Source organism: Prunus dulcis, chromosome 3, assembly GCF_902201215.1.
Source record: "Prunus dulcis chromosome 3, ALMONDv2, whole genome shotgun sequence".
In the NCBI taxonomy this organism is placed as follows: domain Eukaryota; kingdom Viridiplantae; phylum Streptophyta; class Magnoliopsida; order Rosales; family Rosaceae; genus Prunus; species Prunus dulcis.
Window position 1 is genome coordinate 15,074,615 of NC_047652.1, and position 21,493 is coordinate 15,096,107.

Consider the following 21,493-nt stretch of genomic DNA (forward strand, 5'->3'; position numbering starts at 1 on the left):
GATTGCTCTCTATCACTCTCATCTGTACCTATTTCTTCTGGCATCAGAACCAATTTCTGACTTTTTACTCACCAACCCATCTCTCTCTGTTTCTAAACCTTGGCTGTTTGAAGTCGTATATAGTGATTATGCACAATTTTGGGGATGAATCCACAATGGAAAGCTACAGAACCCCATGGCTTGTATGGATCACAAGTCGGGCTCGGTTTGCCAGTCTCTGAAGAAATTTCTCATTATGGAGCTGAAGGAATACAACGGAGGCAATGATTTTTCACTGGGCTTGGTTTGGTTGGTCTTTCCTTCTTGACCAGCCAATTGAAATTCAAGCCGCATTCACTTTTGCTGTTTTGAAAAGTTTATTTATTTATTTATTATAATACATAAATCCCATCAAAGTGCTTCTTCTTGGTCAGATTTTTCCACAGCCATTCACTAAAGGCCCAGCTCCTTTTTCCGTAACCATAGCAGAGAAGAATGCAAACCCATGTACAAAACTACAAGCCAAGCCAAATCACAAAGTCACACGTGGAAGTCACAGATCCAAAAGTTTTAAGCTTTTAACCAAATAAACAAAACCCATTCAGTCAAAACCATCCTCTTTCTCTGCTTTTCTGTCTTTTGAACTTTCACACGCCACAACTGTGCCTTCTTGTCCGATCAAAATAACCCAACTGGTGCAGAAGAGAGAGAGAGAGAGAGAGAGAGAGAGAGAGAGATCAGAATGGGAAAGGGTAGGAAGATTGGCGTTGCCATGGACTTCTCAAAGGAGTCGTTGATCTAGATAGCGAAACTTGATGGCTCATACATGAATATCAGCTCTTGTCTTCTCAAAGGAAGAGAGAAGACAAGAGCCTCAAAGACCATCAGATATTATTCCTCAACCCCCCAACAGCAAGAGGACTCGAACTCAGAGATTAGTGGAGATAAGAAAGCAACTGGGAGCATGGACAACCATATCCTTATCAATCGCTTGTTATTTGCTTTTAGTTACTTTATATATTATATTTTTGGTGGGAGATTTAATAGTTTATATATTGACTACAGCATGGACAACCAACTTTGGGTGCTGAGATTATTGGCACCTTTGTTCTCGTCCACACGGTTTGGTGCAGGTTCATGTTCATCCACTTTATTTATGAAATTATTGAGTACACGTGAAGTGAAGGAAGACTAGCACTATGATTTGTCTCTACTTTTTTAGTTACAAATATTAATATAATAATACTACATTATTTCCTATTTCCTCTAGTTTTGAGAGGAATTCCACCCAAAAAAAATAAAAAAAAAAAATAAAGGGGGAGGTGTTGTAAACTAAAGAGAAATTGGAGAGGGAATTGAGATAGAGAAAGCATAGAAATTTCATGTTTTTCATTTTATTCATTTCTGTCATCTACAACAAAAGAGGAAGCCCACTTATATGCAAATTCTGTTGGCTTCCTGTGAATATGCAATGACATGGATTCCACTTCCACAATACTTTCATTATGATGTTCTTCAATCAATTAGGTAGTGGGCTCTACCATTTTGGAATCCATCTTTGACTTTACAACACTCCCCCTTGGAGACACGCCTCGTTAAAACTTTGCCAGTAAAAACCCAGTGGGACAAAAAAAATGGTCGAAGGGAAAAAGAGTACATAACCAGGTGTAACATAAAAATTCTGTGTATATTAGCACGTGTGCGACACTGCCTCGTTAAAACATTGCCAGGAAAAATTCAGTGGGATAAAAACCTGGACGAAGGAAAAAGAGTACAGTGTTTGAAGATCTTTATTGATAGCACGCTCCCCCTGATGCTTGGCAAAATATCTTTAAGCCATACTATTGATCATCTTTCTGAATATCATAGTTGACACTGCTTCTGTGAGTTAAACTTGGGCGACACTGCTTCGTTAAAACCTTTCCAGGAAAAACCCAGTGGAATAAAAACCTGGATGAAGGAAAAAGAGTACAGTGTGTGAAGGTCTTTATTAATAGCACACTCCCCCTGATGAATATTTCCCCCTAAAAACTTCATGACTAACTTTTTCCAGTAAGCGACCATCGAAATTTCCAGAGTCCGCATATCCAATAACACTTGGGCTATTAGTAAGTTTACTCGAAAAGAACATGCCCGTATATGATGTCATGCGGAGATAGCATCAAATATGCCTCACATCATCCCAAAGTGGTGGTGATGGAGCTGAGCTCTATCCAGTCTAGTATACTTCCGGAAAAACATTTAAGTGTCCAACGGATAATCCTCAAAAAGTGCTTCAATACTTTCTTAGTATAAGCAAAAAATCTCATTGGCACAACGCTCGATCGTTAGGTCGAGACAAATATTTCTTAAACTCTTCAGAAGCTTTAATGTGTTGCAAACATATTATAATCAATGTACTCACTGAGGCAATTTATGCACATTAGTATTGAGTACAGATTTTGTGCTTCAGGCACATGTCCTTCAGGGACTTGCTTCATGCAATTTCAATCCTTTCAAGGATTTTGTTTAAAGGGATTAAACTTTATGACACATTATATAGCTTTAACCCAGCTATTTATACATCTTTAGGGAATCACTTCTGGTGATATGCTCCGTGCATTTAATAACCCTTAAAGATAACATGTTGGTCTCCATAAATGTGCAATAAAGGGGCACAATTGAATCTGTAAATATGGAGAAAACCCAACATTCCTTGTTTCTGCCAAGAAACATTGTGTCATACAAAGTAGGTATATTCCCTTTTATTCCGAACACCCAAGTATAACTTTCAAGTATTAACATCTTTTGGGGTTCGTACTGTGGGTTTGTTCTTTCACGTTCATTCTCATCTATAATGGAATTGCCTCATTCCATTTTGGCCAATGATATTGTCGACATTTAATAATTGAACGTGGTTCCAATCAACACAGCCCATTGATGATTTGAGTAGCTACTCCAAAATCAAAATTTGTCATTCATCAATTCATGATCCCACCATTCTCATGTGCATGCGCATACATCAATTATAAGCATTTCTTTGCTTTTGGGTACCCAAGCCACTGCAAGGGGCTTTTATTATGTGAGAATGTGGATTATAACCTCCAATGGAGCGTTATTTTATAGTAGGGCGTGGATAATCTCCATTTAGGGAGTTGGAACATTTAGAACCCATATATCTGTCATGCTGCAGGCATGCCACAGATTAATACATACATGTCAATTAATTTCTGGGACTTTAACCCATACAATTTGCTACGCATTAGGCGCGCACAATATCAATATTGACATGTCAAAGGATTGTCCTTTCGGGACTTCAATCCACATCATTTGCTACGCAACAGGCGTGCATCATATTGATCACTGCTATACCCATATTTTGTTCTTATGGGACTTTAATCTGTGCAGTGTATTATCAATGTATCCAACTTGCAATCTGTAAAATTTGCATTAATAATTCATGGATACATACAAGCCATTCTTTTGGAACGGACTTATCTCCCCATTTGGTTACCTTTCAAGATAAAATATCAAATAAGTATATAAGCATAAAATAACACAAGTATTGCTTACATCCTTAGGTGGGAGAAACTTTTCTCAAGTATCATTCAAGCTCATATCGGCCCAGTAAATATAATGTAGCGCTTGATGATCTAGTTATATCCTGCAAGAGCAAAAATCACAATTCTTCTCTCTGTCAAAAACAAATAACCCTCAGAGTTAGGATCACTGCATGGATTCTTTCTTCGGATGTTCATTCTAAAGAAATAAAATCCCTTATGAACAGAGAGTTATAAAAAGAAAGAAAAGATACAAAAATTGTGATATTGATTGCAAGGTAAGGTAAGCAATCAAGGAAGGAAGCTGGAGGGAGCAGACAACAAGCTCTCATTTCTCCTAGTCTAGAAGGACCTCAGGAGATTAGAGCATAAGGTCGCCTTCACAGTTCCCTAATGCAGCAGAAACGTGATCAGGGATAGTCTCGCTTCCTGAATGGATGATCAGAGATAGTCTTGCTTCTTAAGCACATTGAGTGCTCACTGATATGAAAAACAAGTGGATATCGCATATCTAGATCTGCAAAGAAAATTTCGTTAGTAACACATTTATACACAAATAAGAGGAATAGGTAGAACCGGTGAATTTCAAATTAACCATAGGAAAATTGCGAGATTCTCGGGGTGCTTTTGAAAAAATAGCTCCGTGAAATCCGCAAAGCAAGATCGGCTTTGACGAAAATAATACTTGAAAACGCCGAAAGTGCCGACAGGCATTATTAGAGGCCGCGTGAAGTTTTGGAATCTGGGAAAGAAAAAGAGAATATGGGGATCCGAGAAGATATTGGGATCCTGGAAAAGTTGCCACATTTCCGTCTATAGATATTGCTTATACAAAACTTGATTGGAGCAATTGCGTTTCAACTCAACTTCCTTCATTTTCTGAAACTTTAGTTTTTCTAAGACTTTCTTCGAAACCTTCTTAAAATGGCTTCCTCTTCTTCCTTCCCAAATTATTTCAATTTAAATGATGCTCCCACAACAACCAGTGACGCCAAAGTTTGGCGTCCATCCTTTGTATCCCAAAATCGTCATCTCACGGTTAATGATTCTGTGATGATGAATGATGCTACTGCTGTCATAGTAGCTAGGAATTTCATTACTCCAATGGATGAAATACTGTTGACAGGGAGGTCTGAGGAAGAGGCTATTGATGACTCAATGGCTTTTAGCATTCAGGGTGCTGCTTCTGTTTCTAACATGGCTGATCGTTTGCGTGCTAGAGCAAACGAGGTTCAGAAGCTAACAACTGAAAATTCGTCTCTTCAAAGAATGCTTCATGAGTCTCAACAGGAGGTTGAGAAACTTAAAGAAGAGAATAATGCCTTGTTGAAACTGGTGAGTTCGTACTCTGTTGATACACTGAGAAGGCTAGACATGCTGCAGGTCTCCAATGAAAGAATTTTGGGAGACCACGAGAGGCTCATGGCTAAGCTTAAGAGGCGCCGTCTTCTTCCTTCAGAGGCTTCCAAAACATAATGTAATTTTATAGATTTTACAGGGCCTGCACCTTCATTGCAGGTGGAAAAATCTATCTGTTATATGCTCCTTTCCTGTTATAATAATTGCGCACATTCTTAAACTTGTACCTGTGGTTTTTACGTCTTTTCAAAATGACGGTTTGGAACCTTGTGCCTTATAGGTTCAAATAACCACATCGACTCTCCCAAATTTCATATTTCAACGCATGTGAGCCCGTAACTTCTGGCCCGGGCTAAACACAAACTCAGAATTTATTCGCCCTTTTCAAATGGACATGAAATATGAATTGAGTAAAAGCCACGATAATATCGCAATATAGTAGTGAAGAGCATTAACTACTATATACCCACAACTTCAAGTTCAGGATCTCTCATATATTTGGATCCATGGGCTTCCGGCCCAGATATAATAAAATATGTGGGGAGCCTCAATTCATCATTTGAGGTTTATATTGATATTATCCATTTCGCGGTGTATTCTTAACAACCGGAATTCACAAAATATATTTCTTCCTTGAGGTGTCGATTATAACAAAATCGAACTTTATTAAATTCATCATCTTCTTATGCCAAAGAAATATGTGGTGTACCACAATTTGCAATAATACCTCAAGGGTTGTCCATTTAACTGTTGGAACTTTAGGTTCTCAACATTGTTAGATTTTGAACTTCAGGCCAAAATCACATATTCTCATGGTATGGATATTCAATCCCCTTAGATTTTGAACTTCGGGCCAAAATCACATATTCTCATGGTATGGATATTCAATCCCCTTAGATTTTGAACTTCGGGCCAAAATCACATATTCTCATGGTATGGACATTTTTACAATTTTTTGTACATATTTCTGGACTTCAAGCCCTTACATAATTGTCCATATTTTGAGGAACTTCTTGCATCTCATTTAATTGCTCATCCATGAGTTTAAGGAACTGCAGGTTCCCTTTTGTATATAGTGACGGTTTACCCAAAATGGTTAATATTTATGCATATGTCACTATTCATGTATACGGTACTATTCATCAAGTCATTAATACATATCTATTCATGTGTACAATACATTTGCCAGTACAATTATTATTCATGTGTACGGCACTTTTAACCAATACGGTACTGTTACATCATCAAGGAACTCTAGGTCATTATTTACATGTCAAGGATCAAGGATCTTCAAGTCCGATCTCTTGTTTACAAGTATAGTACCGGAGAGACTGCCAGCTCTCATATCATTATCATCATCAAGGATCTTCAGGTCCTGATGTAATTGTATGATGAGGATCAAGGAACTTCTGGTCCTGATTTGCATACTATAAAAACTCATCATACCACACAATTAATCCATAAAATAAATTGCTTGTAAATAAATTACTGGTATGGACGATAAACCCGCACCATACTTTAAATAAATGTAAATGTGCAGTAAAATAAATTCATAAATTAAATTGCTTGCTGTATGGACGTTAATCCCGCACCATACCTTAAATAAAATTAAATGTGTGGTAAAGTAAATTCATAAAGTATGAGGGTTAATTCCACATCATACTTTAAGTAAAAGTAAATGTGCGATAAAGTAAACGTGCTTGTATGTGCATTAATTCTGCTCCATACATTTAAATAAAAGTATAGGCATAGATGATAAACTCGCGCCACCCTTTTAAATAGATACTGTTGTATGGGTAATAAATCTACACCATACAGTAAATAAAATAAATATGGGGATAAAGCCACCACTAAAAATATAAGAGGGTGAAACCGACAATTATTTATGGGTTCTTAGCAACACCACGCTCAAATAATATATATGCTGTCAACTGGAATTACCTCCTTTTTTTTCGGTGGAATTCCAGTCAAAACTAGAGGAAATAGGAAACAATATAATATTATTACATTAATATATGTAACTAGAAAAGTTGAGACAAACCATAGTGCTAGTCTGCCTTCACGTTTGTCTGCTCCATAATTTCGTAAATAAAATGGATGAACATGAACCTGCACAAGTTCCTCCTGTACACCTTTACTTGTTTTTTATGATCAATATAATTATATAATATTAAAGATAAAATAGGGTAAAGAAAAACAGAGGACTTATCTCTTTTCCTCAGACCCACTGCTTCCACTTGCCTGATCTGACTTACAGATCTTTGACAAAAACTATGTTCCAGAAACCTGCTTGAATACAGCAATCTCGTAGCCCAAGTAACACCCACTGAGCTGGACTCTAGCTATTATGACTTCTCCATAGACTCAGCTTCAAACTGGTTTTGGTCAACAGTGAACCGAAAGTTCTGCCGACAGTTATGAATTGTTCCAAGAATTCAGCTGAGTGCTGCGCAGAATGCCTTTGCCTTATTGGTTTGTGGCCTTTTCTTCTTCCTCTATGTTTGTAGACATGTTTTAGAGAGGGCTATACTCTCTGCTACAGTTAAGAGGTTGATTGCTGGAAATTTGAGAAAGAAAGGTATTGAAGCAGATGAAATTCATCCGAGAATTCAGCTGGTATCTTTGAAAGCGAATTCGTGCTGATAACGTGTTGTAAACTAAAGAGAAATTGGAGAGGGAATTGAGATAGAGAAAGCATAGAAATCTGATGTTTTTCATTTTATTCATTTCTGTCATCTACAACAAAGGAGGAAGCCCACTTATATGCAAATTCTGTTGGCTTCCTGTGAATATGCAATGACATGGATTCCACTTCCAAAATACTTTCATTATGATGTTCTTCAATCAATTAGGTAGTGGGCTCTACCATTTTGGGATCCATCTTTGACTTTACAACAGGAGGCATTTCAAGTTGACAATATATATAATATTAATATGAAAAGTTGATGGTAATATAATATATTATTTTTATTTGTTTTTCTTTTACTAACCACTAATAAAAATAGGCCCTTAGTAATACTAAACATATTATCAGTGGGAGACCGTTAGTAATACTAACACTTTTCTTATTCGGTGGTGGTTTTATCCCTACAGTTACTTTATTTACTTTATGGTGTAGGTTTATTACCCATACGACAGTATTTATTTAAAAGTGTGGTGCGAGTTTTATCGTCCACACAACTACCTTTACTTTTATTTAAAAGTATGTAGTAGAATTAGTGCCCATACAAACACATTTACTTTATTGCACATTTACTTTATTATTTAAAGTATTGTGCGGAATTAACGTCCATACATGAGGCAATTTACTTTATGAATTTACTTTACCGCACATTTACATTTATTTAAAGTATGGTGCGGGATTATCGTCCATACTATCAATTTATTTACAAGAAATTTATTTTATGGATTAATTGTGCAGTATTATGAGTTTTTACAGTATACAGATCAGGACCAGAAGCTCCTTGATCCTCATCATACAACTATATAAGGACTTGAAGATCCTTGATGATGATATTGATATGAGAGCTGAAAGTCTCTCCGATACTATATTTGTAAATAAGTGATCGGACTTGAAGATCCTTGATCCTTGACATATAAATAAGGACCTGGAGTTCCTTGATGATGTAACAGTACCGTATTGGTTAATAGTGATGTACACATGAATACTAACTGTACTGAAAAATGTACTGTATGCATGAATAGACACAAATTTCATGACTTCATGAATAATACTGTATACATGAATAGTGATGTATGCATAAATATTAACCCTCACTATATACAAAAGGGAACATGCAATTCCTTAAACTCATGGATGAGCAATTAAATGAGATGCTATAAGTTCCTCAAAACATGGACAATTATGTAAGGACTTGAAGTTCTGAAATATATACAAGAAATTATAAAAATGTCCATACTATGAGAATATGTGATTTTGGCCCGAAGTTCAAAATCTGACAATATTGAGAACCTAACAGTTCCAACAGTTAAATGGACAACCCTTGAGGTATTATTGCAAATTGTGGTACACCACATATTTCTTTGGCATAAGAAAATGATAAATTTAATAAAGTTCGATTTTGTTATAATTGACACCTCAATGAAGAAATATATTTTGTGAATTCCGGTTGTTAAGAATACACCGTGAAATGGATAATACCAGGATAAACCTCAAAGGATAAATTGAGGCTTCCCACATATTTTGTTATATTATATGATCTGGGCCGGAAGCCCAAGAATCCAAATATATGTGAAATCCCGAACCTAAAGTTTTGGGTATATAGTAGTTAATGCTCTTCACTTCTAAATTGCAACATTATCATGACTTTTACTCAATTTATATTTCTGTAGGGGCTTTTTTCTTCCGGCAGCTTAAACGGGCTGGGCTGCTGTAAAGGGTAGATTGATGAAATTGTCCCCTTTGTCTGAGTTCGAAAATCAAGCCCTAAAAGCGCTTCGAAAGGGCAGTTGAGCCTTAGGAAGCGTTCTGGTTACCTTCACCAACTAAAACAACAGCAACTTACAGATAATTTCTTGATGCTTACAGATAAATTTTCTTGCTTGGCATGAGAAGCTTATGGCATGGAAGCAAAATCAGCATGAGTTTAGCACCAAAGAGGAAAATATGGCTTCCTAGGGAGAAATGGGAATGTTTAAGGTGAGGAAGAAGAGGTTTGCAAGCTGATTTGGCTAAGAAGAGAGAAAGAAAGAACTATGTTCTTCCGGCAGCTTGTCAGATGTACAAGTAGTCTGCTAGAAGAAGAAAATGGAGAAGGAGGGTGAATAGTGCACGAGATTGCTGGGTTTTTGCAGGTAAGAGAGGAAGTTTGCTTTCTAAGTCTGAGTTGGTTTTTGGTTGGCTATAAGAGGCCCCTTTTATAGCCGCTGGAAGCCATATTTTTCCAAGAAACCGTAATGTTTTCTATGCATTTTGGCCAAGCTTTTCCCTTCCTTTCTCATCTCCTCCCTTGACATTTCCTATCTTGGTGAAATTTCCTTTGCCTATTCGCACAAAATCAGAGATTTTGAGGAACTCAAGGCCTTTTTCTCGCAGCTGTTCCAGTGGGAGACTTCCATTCCCAGCCATCTCCTTCCTTTCTTTCTTTCTTTCTTTTTCCATGGCCAGGTCTGATGGGGGAAGAAATTGGGGTATGTATGCTGGTTCGAAGGGTGCTTCTGGCAGCTCGCAGGCTAATATTCATTGGTTCCTTGAATGTTTCTTGCTTGGAACTTGCTCCCCCCATGTGCTGGAGCTTCCCAGCAACTCTTCAGACTTTCCTTCGTGGCTTTATTCTTCAGCCAAGTGCTGGAGCTTTGCAACTCTTCTATTGTAATTGTATGGGTCAAGTTGATTTATTGAGTAAGTGGGCTTTCTCTATCAAATGTTTGGGCTTTTTGGTTGAGTCAATAGGCTATTTTGGTTGGGCTATTTTTCTTTAGAGTGATGGGCTATTCTTTTCTCTCTTGTGCTTATCCACATGTTTGAGCCTATGAAATGGGCTTGAGTCTCAAGGCTCCCAAGCAACCTGGGACTTCCATTTCTCTGCCCATCAATGGGCCTCATGATAATTTATTATCATCCATACCACAACCCACTCAAGCAAGCCCCTGGCATCTTGCGTGGCTTGGGCCCACTTAAGCTTGTAGCATGGCATGTTGCTTATTTGCTTGGCGTGACATGTGTGCAAAGAGTATATGACGAACTTTTGCATGCCCAAATTGGGTTTCTTCTTGATAAGGTATCGCATTGGACCGAGAATTTATTTGGGCCGAAGCGTGGATTTTTTGGGCTTCAACATTAGCCCCCTTGATTATTGGGGCCATGAATGTGTATTGAAATGGTTCAAATAATCAATTTCCAACCCAAAATAAATTGCAATGGCATGGCATGGCATGGGTTTGGGAGCAACTCAAGGATGACCAATTAAGGGTCTCTTGAAATTACACCCAGGTCTTTTCCGGGAAGGTTGGAGGGGTCGCAATGGTCCCGCTTAAAACTCAATCCTTCTTAAAAACCGAGGGTGTTGCCTTGAAGAACTTTCTTAGACACTGTAATTTTGGAGGTCACTTACTAGAGTTACCAAGAGTTGACCTATTTGGTGGCATGATATATAAGAAAATGCTTGGTGGATTAGCCCAAGATAACTACTTAGCTTGCATGATTTATTTGCTTGAGTGACTAGAGAGGCTTGATTTTGCATGATTGTGGTTTGCAAGAGTTGCATTAACTTGTGTATCTAATATTAGTTATGTATGCTTGATTTATTTGCCTTTTTCAAATGGGTATGAAATATAAATTGAGTAAAAATCATGATAATATCGAAATATAGTAGTGAAGAGCATTAACTACTATATACTCAAAACTTCATGTTCGGACTCTCTCATATATTTGGATCAATGGGCTTCCGGCCCGAATTATATACTATAACAATATATGTGGGGAGCCTCAATTCATCTTTGAGGTTTATCCTGATATTATCCATTGCACGGTGTATTTTTAACAACTGGAATTCACGAAATATATTTCTTTCTTGAGGTGTCGATTGTAACAAAATCAAACTTTATTAAATTTATCATTTTCTTATGCGAAAGAAATATGCGATGTACCATAATTTGCAAGGGTTGTCCATTTAACTATTGGAACTTTCAAGTTCTCAATATTGTCAGATTTTGAACTTCGGGCCAAAATCACATATTCTCATGGTATGGACATTTTTATAATTTCTTGTATATATTTCAGAACTTCAGGCCCTTACATAATTGTCCATGTTTTGAGGAACTTCTGGCATCTCATTTAATTGCTCATCCATGAGTTTAAGGAATTGCATGTTCCCATTTGTATATAGTGATGGTTTACCCAAAATGGTTAAAATTTATGCATACGTCACTATTCATGTATATGGTACTATTCATCAAGTCATGAAATTTGTGTCTATTCATGCGTATAGTACATTTGCCAGTATAGTTACTATTCATGTGTACGGCACTATTAACCAATACAGTATTGTTACATCATCAAGGAACTCCAAGTCCTTATTTACATGTCAAGGATCAAGGATCTTCAAGTCCGGTCACTTATTTACAAATACAGTACCAGAGAGACTGTCAGCTCTCATATCAATATATCATCAAGGATCTTCAAGTCCAGATGTAGTTGTATGATAAGGATCAAGGAGCTTCTGGTCCTGATTTGTATACTGTAAAAACTCATCATACCGCACAATTAATCCATAAAATAAATTGCTGATATAGACCATAAACCCGCACCATACTTTAAATAAATGTAAATGTGCGGTAAAATGAATTCATAAATTAAATTACCTCATGTATGGACGTTAATTCTGCACCATACTTTAAATAATAAAGTAAATGTGCTTGTATGAGCACTAATTCTACTCCATACTTTTAAATAAAAATAAAGGCAGTAGTGTGGACGATAAACCTGCACCACACTTTTAAATAAATACTGCTATACGGATAATAAACCTACACCATACAGTAAATGTAGGGATAAAACCACCACTAAATAAAATAAGAAAGGTGTTAGTATTACTAACGGTCTTTCACTGATAATAGGTTTAGTATTACCAAAGGTCTGTTTTTATTAGTGGTTTGTAATACAAGAGCAAATAAATATAATATATTATATTACCATCAACTTTTCATATTAATATTATACAGTCCCGATCTCTTGGACCACAGGAGTCCAAGAGATTGTGGTCACCCACCGTTGGATATTAATCCAATGGTTCAAAATGATATATATAAATGCAATCTGACATAAATGATTATTACCCGATTCAAGTCATAAATGAGTGAACCGTTGAATTTACATCCAACGGTGAGTGACCATAAATCTCTTGGACTACAGGGGTCCAAGAGATCAAGACTGTAATATTATAATTCAATACCATTTTTTGTATATACTATTGTTCAAAAAGTTTGAGTTATGATAATTTCAGGTGAGAAAGCAAAGGCATGCACATATGCACAATGATCACTTCAATATCTTTGTCCGTCATGATTCTCTTCATATATGATTGCTTTATATATTATGTTAAAGCATCATCAACTTTTTGATTTTGATATAATTATATATATATATATATATCCATATATAATAAATTGACAGTTATTGCTTCTAGCAATCGTGGATTATATATATAGTAGATTAAGACTATCATATCAAATAATATTCTATAAATATTACTTGAGTATATACATATGCCGTGTAGGTCTATATATATAACTTGAGTATATTGCCTTTATATATAGGGTAAATTGTCAAAAACCCCCCTGAACTATAACGCTTATCGAAATGTCCACCCGAATTACTTTTTCAGCCAATTTAACCATCATACTATTTTAAATGGCCAATTTAGCCCTTGCCGTTAGTTTCCATGTAGTTTCATCCAATTTTCCGTTAAAACTAATTAAATCTTTAAAAACTAAAGAAGCAAAAAAACAAAAACAAAAAACCCTAGAATCAACGTCTTCCCCACCCCATCCCCCAAACCCTCTATCTGCAATCCCACTTCTGTAAGGTTTTTTCAGTGAAAGAGCTGGATATTTTCCCAGTGAAAGAGCAACAGTGGAGGTGGAGAAGAAGACCCACCTCTACAACATTGTAGATTGATGATCTACAACCCCAACCCCATGGCAGATTGGGTATTTTCCAATGAAAGAGCAACATCAGGTATTTTAGGGGGCAGACCCCATGGCAGATTGATGAGCTACAACCCAACAACCAAAGAGACCAAAGTTCTGGTCCACAACCTGTACTTAGCCAACGGAGTAGCAGTCTCTCCAGAGACGGGGAGAGAAGAAAGAAAAGAGAGGGAAGAAGAAGAAGGAAAAGGAAAAGGGAAAAAGGAAAAAGAATAATAATAATAAAAGAGAAGAAATTATGATTTTATATTTTCTTTATTATTTTTTAGTATTGTCATTGTAAATTGACAAACTTACCTTTATAATTAACAGAAAATTGAATAGAAGTCTAAAAACTTGACGGCAGGGGCTAAATTGGCCATTTAAAATAATTCGAATGCTAAATTGGCTGAAAAAATAATCTATGAGGGACATTTCGATAGTCGATATAGTCCAAGGGGGTATTCAGTCGTTTACCCTTATATATATAATATGTTATATCAAAACCAAAAAGTTGATGATGCTTTAACATAATATATAAAGCAACCATATATAAAAAGAATCATGGCCGACAATGATATTGAAGTGATCATTGTGCATATGTGCATGCCTTTGCTCTCTCACCTGCAATTATCACAACTCAAACTTTTTGAATAGTCAGTATATACAAAAAATGGTATTGAATAGTATATAGTATTAATAAAATAAATGAAGAAGATAAAAAAGACAGAGAGCTTATCTTGTTTTGGTGGGTTTGCTCGTATATCTCTATAGCAGACCACAGCTCCTCCACTACTTTTTTTCCTTACATCAACACAATGGTTAGTAGTATAAATAATAGTGCAGCACAAAAATTATACCTAAGAGCTTTTCACGCTGATAACATGTTATAAAATAACTGGAATATGTGCAATAAAGTAAAGTAGATGAGACACAATATTTAACGAGGTTCGGCCATGCCTACGTCCTCGGAGAGCAGCAGCAGTAACTTTTTCACTATGTAAAATAATAGGGCTACAACTTTAGTTTTTACAATATATGTGGCTTACTGATTTTTCTCTCTTGGAAAATTTCTCTCTAAACTCTCTCTCTTCCTTCTCTACCGGGGCTTTCTTTCTTTCTCACTTGGTGTGCTCTCATCCTTTTTTGGAGAGCTGTGTTTTCTACTGATGGAGGTGTATTTATAGGCCAAAATATTGGTTGTTCACTCATAGGCCAAAATATTGGTTGTTCACTCATAAGCATTTGGCTTCCCTCAAGTGTTTGGCAGACAAGCATCATTAATATTCTTCAATCAATTAGGTAGTGAGTTCTACAATTTTGGGCTCCATTATTAACTTTACAACATCGTTCACGATCATTGGCCAATATTCCCCCATATTTTCAAGATCAATAATACTAAATACTAATTTTTTACACGAACTAACGCGAAAATTTCTTATTTGCTTTGAATAAATAGTCACTTGGTGTCCAAGAAATCTTACAAATGACCACAACAATCAAAAAATGACGCAGATTAATCAGGGCGAAAAATTTGCAAGGATACAGCATATAATTGATATTCGAAAGATTGCCAAGAAATTTGTTCATGTTCATTTTCATGCAAAGGATATCTAAGAGAAAATTTGAACGACCTTCAATAACTACAAGATGGTGGATTTCATTTCATGTTGATAACACAAGGGGCAGTACCGATAAAACTTACATTCGCAACACCTTTTTTAACATGTGATACAATATGTTAATGTGGTTTAGATCTTCCTAAGTTAACACATAAGTTACCCAATCCTCTAAATCATTCCATCCAAATGGGCACTCGATTTTAAAATATTATTGACAACAAAATTCTCAACTATATGCAGTCCAAGGCATCAACAATTGTCTCTCAACCACATTTCAAGCATATACAAAACTGCTCGTCTCAACTCAAGGTAGCAGAACAAAGCAAGCAAATGTTGATACTGTCTAGTAGATCACCAGATAATAATCTCATTTCTAAATCTATTCCATTCCATCGAGTTCTAAATTGGTTCAATTCCATTGAGTTCTTGGGTGCGCTTCTGATCTTAGAAAGTACAAAATCTTTTATTTTGATATAGAAAAAGACGGAACAAAATGCAATTGATAGTGTAACTTGGGCTATAAACTGTAGTGGAATGGAATAGGAATTAAGGAACAGGGAAAGAAGTTCACTAAGAAAATATAAGAAACTACCATCTTGATTCGATATATCTTAGGTGTAACACCTAGGGCTAGACTGCATCACAATCCTAAGCGTATGCTGCAGGAAAATTCTGTAAAGTTGATTCATATCTCAAAAGATATGGTTTCTGTAATGACCTTAAACTCTCAGGACTTTCTTCGAACTACTCATTTATAATAAACGATATTAAAGACTACCACTTCTCAGATTCTCCTAACATAAAAGCATAAATACTATTGACTTCTAGACTGCATCAAAATAAGGACATAAAATACTACCGTGAAAAAACTACAGCATGAACACTCTTGGATAGCACAGTGCAACTGCAGTGCATCCACATAAGTTATAACAACAGCCTAAAATCATCCAGCATAAAGTCAGGGTAAGTAGAGTCTTCGATACACTTTTTGAAGGGTACTACCACTCATCTATATCAACATTTACATCTCTCCTTTTTTTTTTTTGTTTAAAGTACATGCCAGTCAACAACACATGAGTAAAATTCAAAATGTACAAAATTGAAGCCAAGTCTAATCTCAAACACACTTTGTTATCTAATAATGTGACTAGATGAAAGAAGACTAACAACTCAGAGTACCCCGATTAACCGATTTCTCGCCCTCTAATTCAAAATAACTCATGTCACCAATAATGCCATATTTCAGCATTAGCATCGCAAATCCAGACCGACAACTCAAACAACCCACCATTGTCTCAGCTAAATTGCATTCTTTAGACAGACCCCTCCCAGCATTCAAAACTCTACCTGCATGCCCTTCCCAAAAAACTAACATACCATACCACCAATTCTCTCTCATTCACAACCCACAATTTTGAACCTATTCTTCTCGTCCCTTAACACCCTTGTCACCTCCAAAACTCCAGTAAAGTTTCCCACGCATTTCTGAAGTAAGAGCGAAGTTTTCTAGCGTTTTGCTAAACAGTTGGTTTGAAACTGGTCATCAATCGAAATTCACCCAAACAAAAAACAGGCAGTACCAAAATCAACTCACAATTTTCATAAAACACGTTACAAATTTAAAATTCAACTTCGTTTAACCAAACAATACAGAGAAAAGTACAGAGCAGAGCTTACAAAACTACAAAGCGAAGCCTTTCAGGTACTCAGGGTCGCGCTTAGCTCTCTCCTGAAACTTGTTGAACCACCGATCCAAAATATCCATAGGCACCACCAGCTTAGACCCATCCACACCACAAAACGACTGCATGAAATTGAACAGATTCTCCCCAACCTTCATCGCCAATCGCTCTATTCGCTTCTCGGCGGTGACGTCGAGCGACGGCAGCGACGCCAGGTCCTCCACCGACACACCGATTTTGGCCGACAGCGGCACCGCGTCGGCAGTGAGCTGAAGCTCGCCGCCCGGCGCCGGCCACGGCAAGGAGAGCACAGCCGACGGACGAGCCACGGTGACGGCGCCGCAGAAGAAGAAGGACGAGCCGGGGGACTGGATGTAGACGGCTAGGGCTTTGTCCGGTGGGAGGGTGAAGTTGTTTAAGAGGAAGATACACATTTCGCGGACCTGATCGTAGGCCTCCCCTGCGCACGTTAGAAAAATCATAGGTTTGAGTGATAGAGTGCGCCGAAGATTAAAAAATTGGGAAATTGGAAAAATGGACCAAAAGGAAAATAAAATACCAACGAAGGTCTTCATGTCGAGGATCCAGTGGAAGGTGTCGATTTGGGAGAAGGAGGAAATGTCCATTGGGAAGCTACGGTTCGGGAAGACGACGCCGAACATATTTTCGATTGTGATTTAAACCGTTAATTTATGTTTTTGTATTTTTTGACTTTGTTGCGAAGAGAAGAGAAAAGACTAGAGCCGCAGCGGGGCAGAGAAGAAATGGAGAAAGGAAACTCTTAATATAGAAGGTGAAATAATGGAGAGAGGAAAGCACGGTCGTGTAGGCAGTGTGTGAGCTGAGTGGGAAGGTTTGAATTTGGTCAAGTCTTAGAAGAGAAGCATCGAGTACAATCTAGAAAAGTTTTGTAATCTAAAAACTTTTCTTTTTATTCTGATGTCATCTAGCCCAATATAAAAATGTATTAACTTACATTCGAAGCTATCGAAACTCCCATACCTGTGTAGTTTAGACTATCACCTATATTTTTTATGACAACAAAAAAAATTATCGCTTGTACCCAAAAAAAAAAAAACTTTTTTCATTTCTTTTTCGTGTCAAAGTAACTTACGAACTTGTATGATGTACACTGGGGGTGTATCCAATTCATACTTATTGACAGGACCCGACCCAATTTTCGCTTTGGAATCCGGGCCGACTCCTGTGCGTGTCCGACACCTGGCGAATGTCGGGCACGAATGACCTTTTTACCCTTTTCCTTTTTCAATTTCTTTTAAAATTTTCCTCAGACTTCTGCCGAAAATTCGGCAGAGTCTCTCCTGTATTTTGACCAAACCCAAAATCTTCCACCTGTGAAACAGTCTTAAATAACACACCAACTGCCAGACTAATTCAACCAACAGATCTTACTCCAGTTTCTCAAGTTCAACACGATATCAGAGCATTTCTATACAAATTTACAGAATTAAGAAAAGTTACAACGAGATCCTATGCTTCGGTGGTGGGGCGGGAGCTAAGATGATGGCCCGGGTGGTTTCCTTCCTTCTTCTACGGCCTGGGGGCGAAAAACAAGGTTAAAATGGTGAGTGGACAAAAATAACGTTCGTGAAAACAATTTAGAACATAATAACCCCCGTTTGAAAAACATAGGGATATAAAAGCTATGATTTGATCATAATTAAACTCAAGATATTCAATTAAACACGAATAGATATAATTATATAAATGCTCACATAACTAAATAAAGATATATCAGTGTAACACATATTGAGTATCGAAGATACTGATAGAAATGAGTGAAACAATAGCTGTACTAAAAAGTTTTAAAAAGAATCCTTTAAAACTGCCACCTAATTGTACCCCTGTGATAGCCGTCAATTCCCTGGCAGGTCTCGGGCGTCACACAGGCTACCCGAGCAGTAAACTGGCGAAATCAGGGGACTATGATCAGCCTGATCCGCCGGCAGGTCCTCGATGACACCAAGTCAGCTCGAGTCGCTCAGGCAGGATGCAGGGGACCGTAGTCAGCCTGATCCGCAATCCTAGTAAGTCTCGGGGACACAGAGTCAGCCGAGCCGCAATCCTGGCAGGTCTCGGGACACCAAGTCTGCCGAGCCGCAAATCCTGACACTCACGGTCCGAGCGTCCTCGAAACTCGTGAGGCAAAGTCAAGTGCACTGACATAGACTGAAATCGGACTGGATGTCCGTAGACATCGGTCCAACTCTGGGTAATCACCAAATAGAGGGTGGGTACATGGTGGTCTAAAATAACTATCTCTGATAAAATCTGATACCCTCTGTACTCTGGTAAATCTGAGCTAAACTACTATTTTTGGCTCAAAAACCTCAAATCTGTTGCTTGGCTAATTTTTTATAAAAATAAAGATATTTTCACAATAAAACTCATGCCGTAACACTTATTCAAGATCAAATAGAAAATATAATTATAAAATCTTTTTAAGAAAGAAAAGTCCACTCACAGCTGGTCCGAGCTAGCTGGACCCTTCGAAGGTCCCTCCTGTGGGTTAGCTGGACTCCTTGTGCCTGATAATCCAAGAATAATAAATTAATAAATTGCTGGATAAAATGAATTTAAATTAAACACCCTGCCCCCGGCTCCTAGAAATACGTGCTTCTCATCCCAAGTTACTCCTATGCCCACATTATCCCTTTCAGACAATTGGACCAGTTTTGGAAGGTCCGACGCTCAACTAAGCGATAGATTGCCAGATCGGCCTACCCTGGACCCGTGGGGTCCACGATCTCCGATGGCCAATCTGGGCTTCCCTGAAGGTTCCTCATAGAGAGGGAACCATGTTCTGCGAATTCGGTCCGAAACGGACGGTCGGATTAGCTAAAATCACGTTATCACTTAAAATCCAAACCCTAGCCCCAGGGTTCGCGATTTCGGAGTAACTAGGACTCCGATTCGCAATCCGTCGAATCCTACGCGATCCTGAAATCACGTAAGCCGACATATCCAAAATTCAGCGCGATCCAACGATTTAACGACACTGCACCCAAGGATCGCGCGATATGGAAAATCTGTTCGGGGCTCAAACGGACTCCGAATCGAGATCCGCGAAATCCTACGCGCTCGTGACGGCACGAGGACCTCAAAACTGTCCAGAGTCATGCCACCACCCTCGCCCACGCGCCACCACACGCGCGGGCAGATCGGGTGTCCAAAGCGATTAGGGTTCGTCGAAAATTCTCGGAACCAAGACTCCAAACTTCTATCCTAGGTAAAACACCCCATTTGGAGTCACTTTTGTTCTTGGACATACCCCAAAAAGTGGCCGGAAATGGCCGATCACGGCGGCCGAAGTTTGGCCAATTTTCAAATCGAAAATCGAGCAACCTAGAGGTGAAATCGATCTAAACCCAGCCAACCACCAGTTAGAGCACGAAAAATAGGTGGAAATCCATACCTCACTCGAATGATTTGGTGGAGAAACGACGGAGAACGAATGAGATGGACTTTGGATGAAATCCGGCGAGAAATCGCCAGTTTCCGGCCGTTTCACGGCGGTCCAAGGCCGGCGACAGGTCGGGGAAGGAAGGTGGCTGTGAGACGGTTCGACTGGCACCAGCGGCAGGGGTCGCCGTGACCTGTGGCGGCGGCAACTGAAACTGAAAGGGGAGGAGGGGGACGGCGTCGCACGCGGGGAAGGAGAGAGAGAGAGAGGAGAGAGAAATGAGGAGAGAGAAGGGAGAGAGAGAGAGATAAAAATCTGACTTTTCCAAATTACCGTTTTGCCTTTCGCGGTATTTTGATCGTATTTTCTTCGTTAGAACTCCGATTCGAGTCTACTCCGTGTCTACGGACTCGTTTCGCCGTGCTCTACGCAACGGCGCAAGCGGAATTCCCAAATTATTTCTCGATCAAAAAGTCAAATTTTCCCCCATTAAAATATGCGAGGGCAAAATCGTCTTTTGGCTAGAATAAAGAAATCTTAATTTTTAGATATTTTGGTTTGGGTTCTTACACTTATAAAGATTTTTTTTAAGTGAGTGACTTTCATAGAGATGACAAATTCTTAAATACTTTTATAGAATTGATAAAAGTCACTAGTAAATTGGCAAGACTTTTGCTCTTAACAATTAGCCTTAAAAGTATAGAAAAGTCATTCATTTAATAAGCTTTTTAAAAGTCATTAATTTTTTGAATACCACTAAACTTGTAAATACTTTTTAAAAGTCACAATTGAATACCACTAGACTTTTATATACTCTTTAAAAGTTTAAATTGAATACCTCCAGACTTTTAAACTCTATAAAAGTCATTAAAAGTTTGAATTGGATACACGCTTACAATTTCTCTAACTTTATTTATGTGTGAGGGATGCTTAATAGATGTACGATCAATAAAATTGTTATTATTGAATAGCTAGATTGAACTGAAAAAAAAAAATTAAAATTTAAAAAAAAAAAAACGCTGGATTGAACTCCTTGACACACTCCACCGTTATAGAAGGCTCATTTCAGGCAAAAAAATTTACTTGTAAAAGGGATATCACTGTTTTGCTATCCTCGACCAATAATACAATGACACGTGAAAAAGTTATCTCATGTGTCATTGTATTATTGGTCAAGGATAGCAAAAAGTGCTATCCCCATTGCACGAAAATCTCTCCATTTCATTGCCAAACTCCAAG

At 37.9% G+C, this 21,493-nt stretch overlaps 1 protein-coding gene and 1 long non-coding RNA gene across 2 annotated transcripts; both read right to left on the reverse strand.

Annotated features, from left to right (window-relative positions):
- Nucleotides 1-16,724: 16,724 nt before the first annotated feature.
- LOC117622642 (protein OPI10 homolog) lies at nt 16,725-17,665 on the reverse strand. Its single transcript, XM_034353386.1, has 2 exons — nt 17,390-17,665; nt 16,725-17,290 (listed from the first exon to the last, which is right to left on the reverse strand). The coding sequence occupies exons 1-2, from the start codon at nt 17,490-17,492 to the stop codon at nt 16,830-16,832; spliced, it is 564 nt and encodes a 187-aa protein (XP_034209277.1). The 5' UTR covers nt 17,493-17,665; the 3' UTR covers nt 16,725-16,829.
- A 531-nt stretch (nt 17,666-18,196) lies between these two features.
- On the reverse strand, nt 18,197-19,355 carry LOC117623418. The gene is made up of 2 exons (XR_004585124.1): nt 19,316-19,355; nt 18,197-18,388 (listed from the first exon to the last, which is right to left on the reverse strand). It is a non-coding gene; the product is annotated as an uncharacterized LOC117623418 (long non-coding RNA).
- Between the last annotated feature and the right edge of the window lie 2,138 nt (nt 19,356-21,493).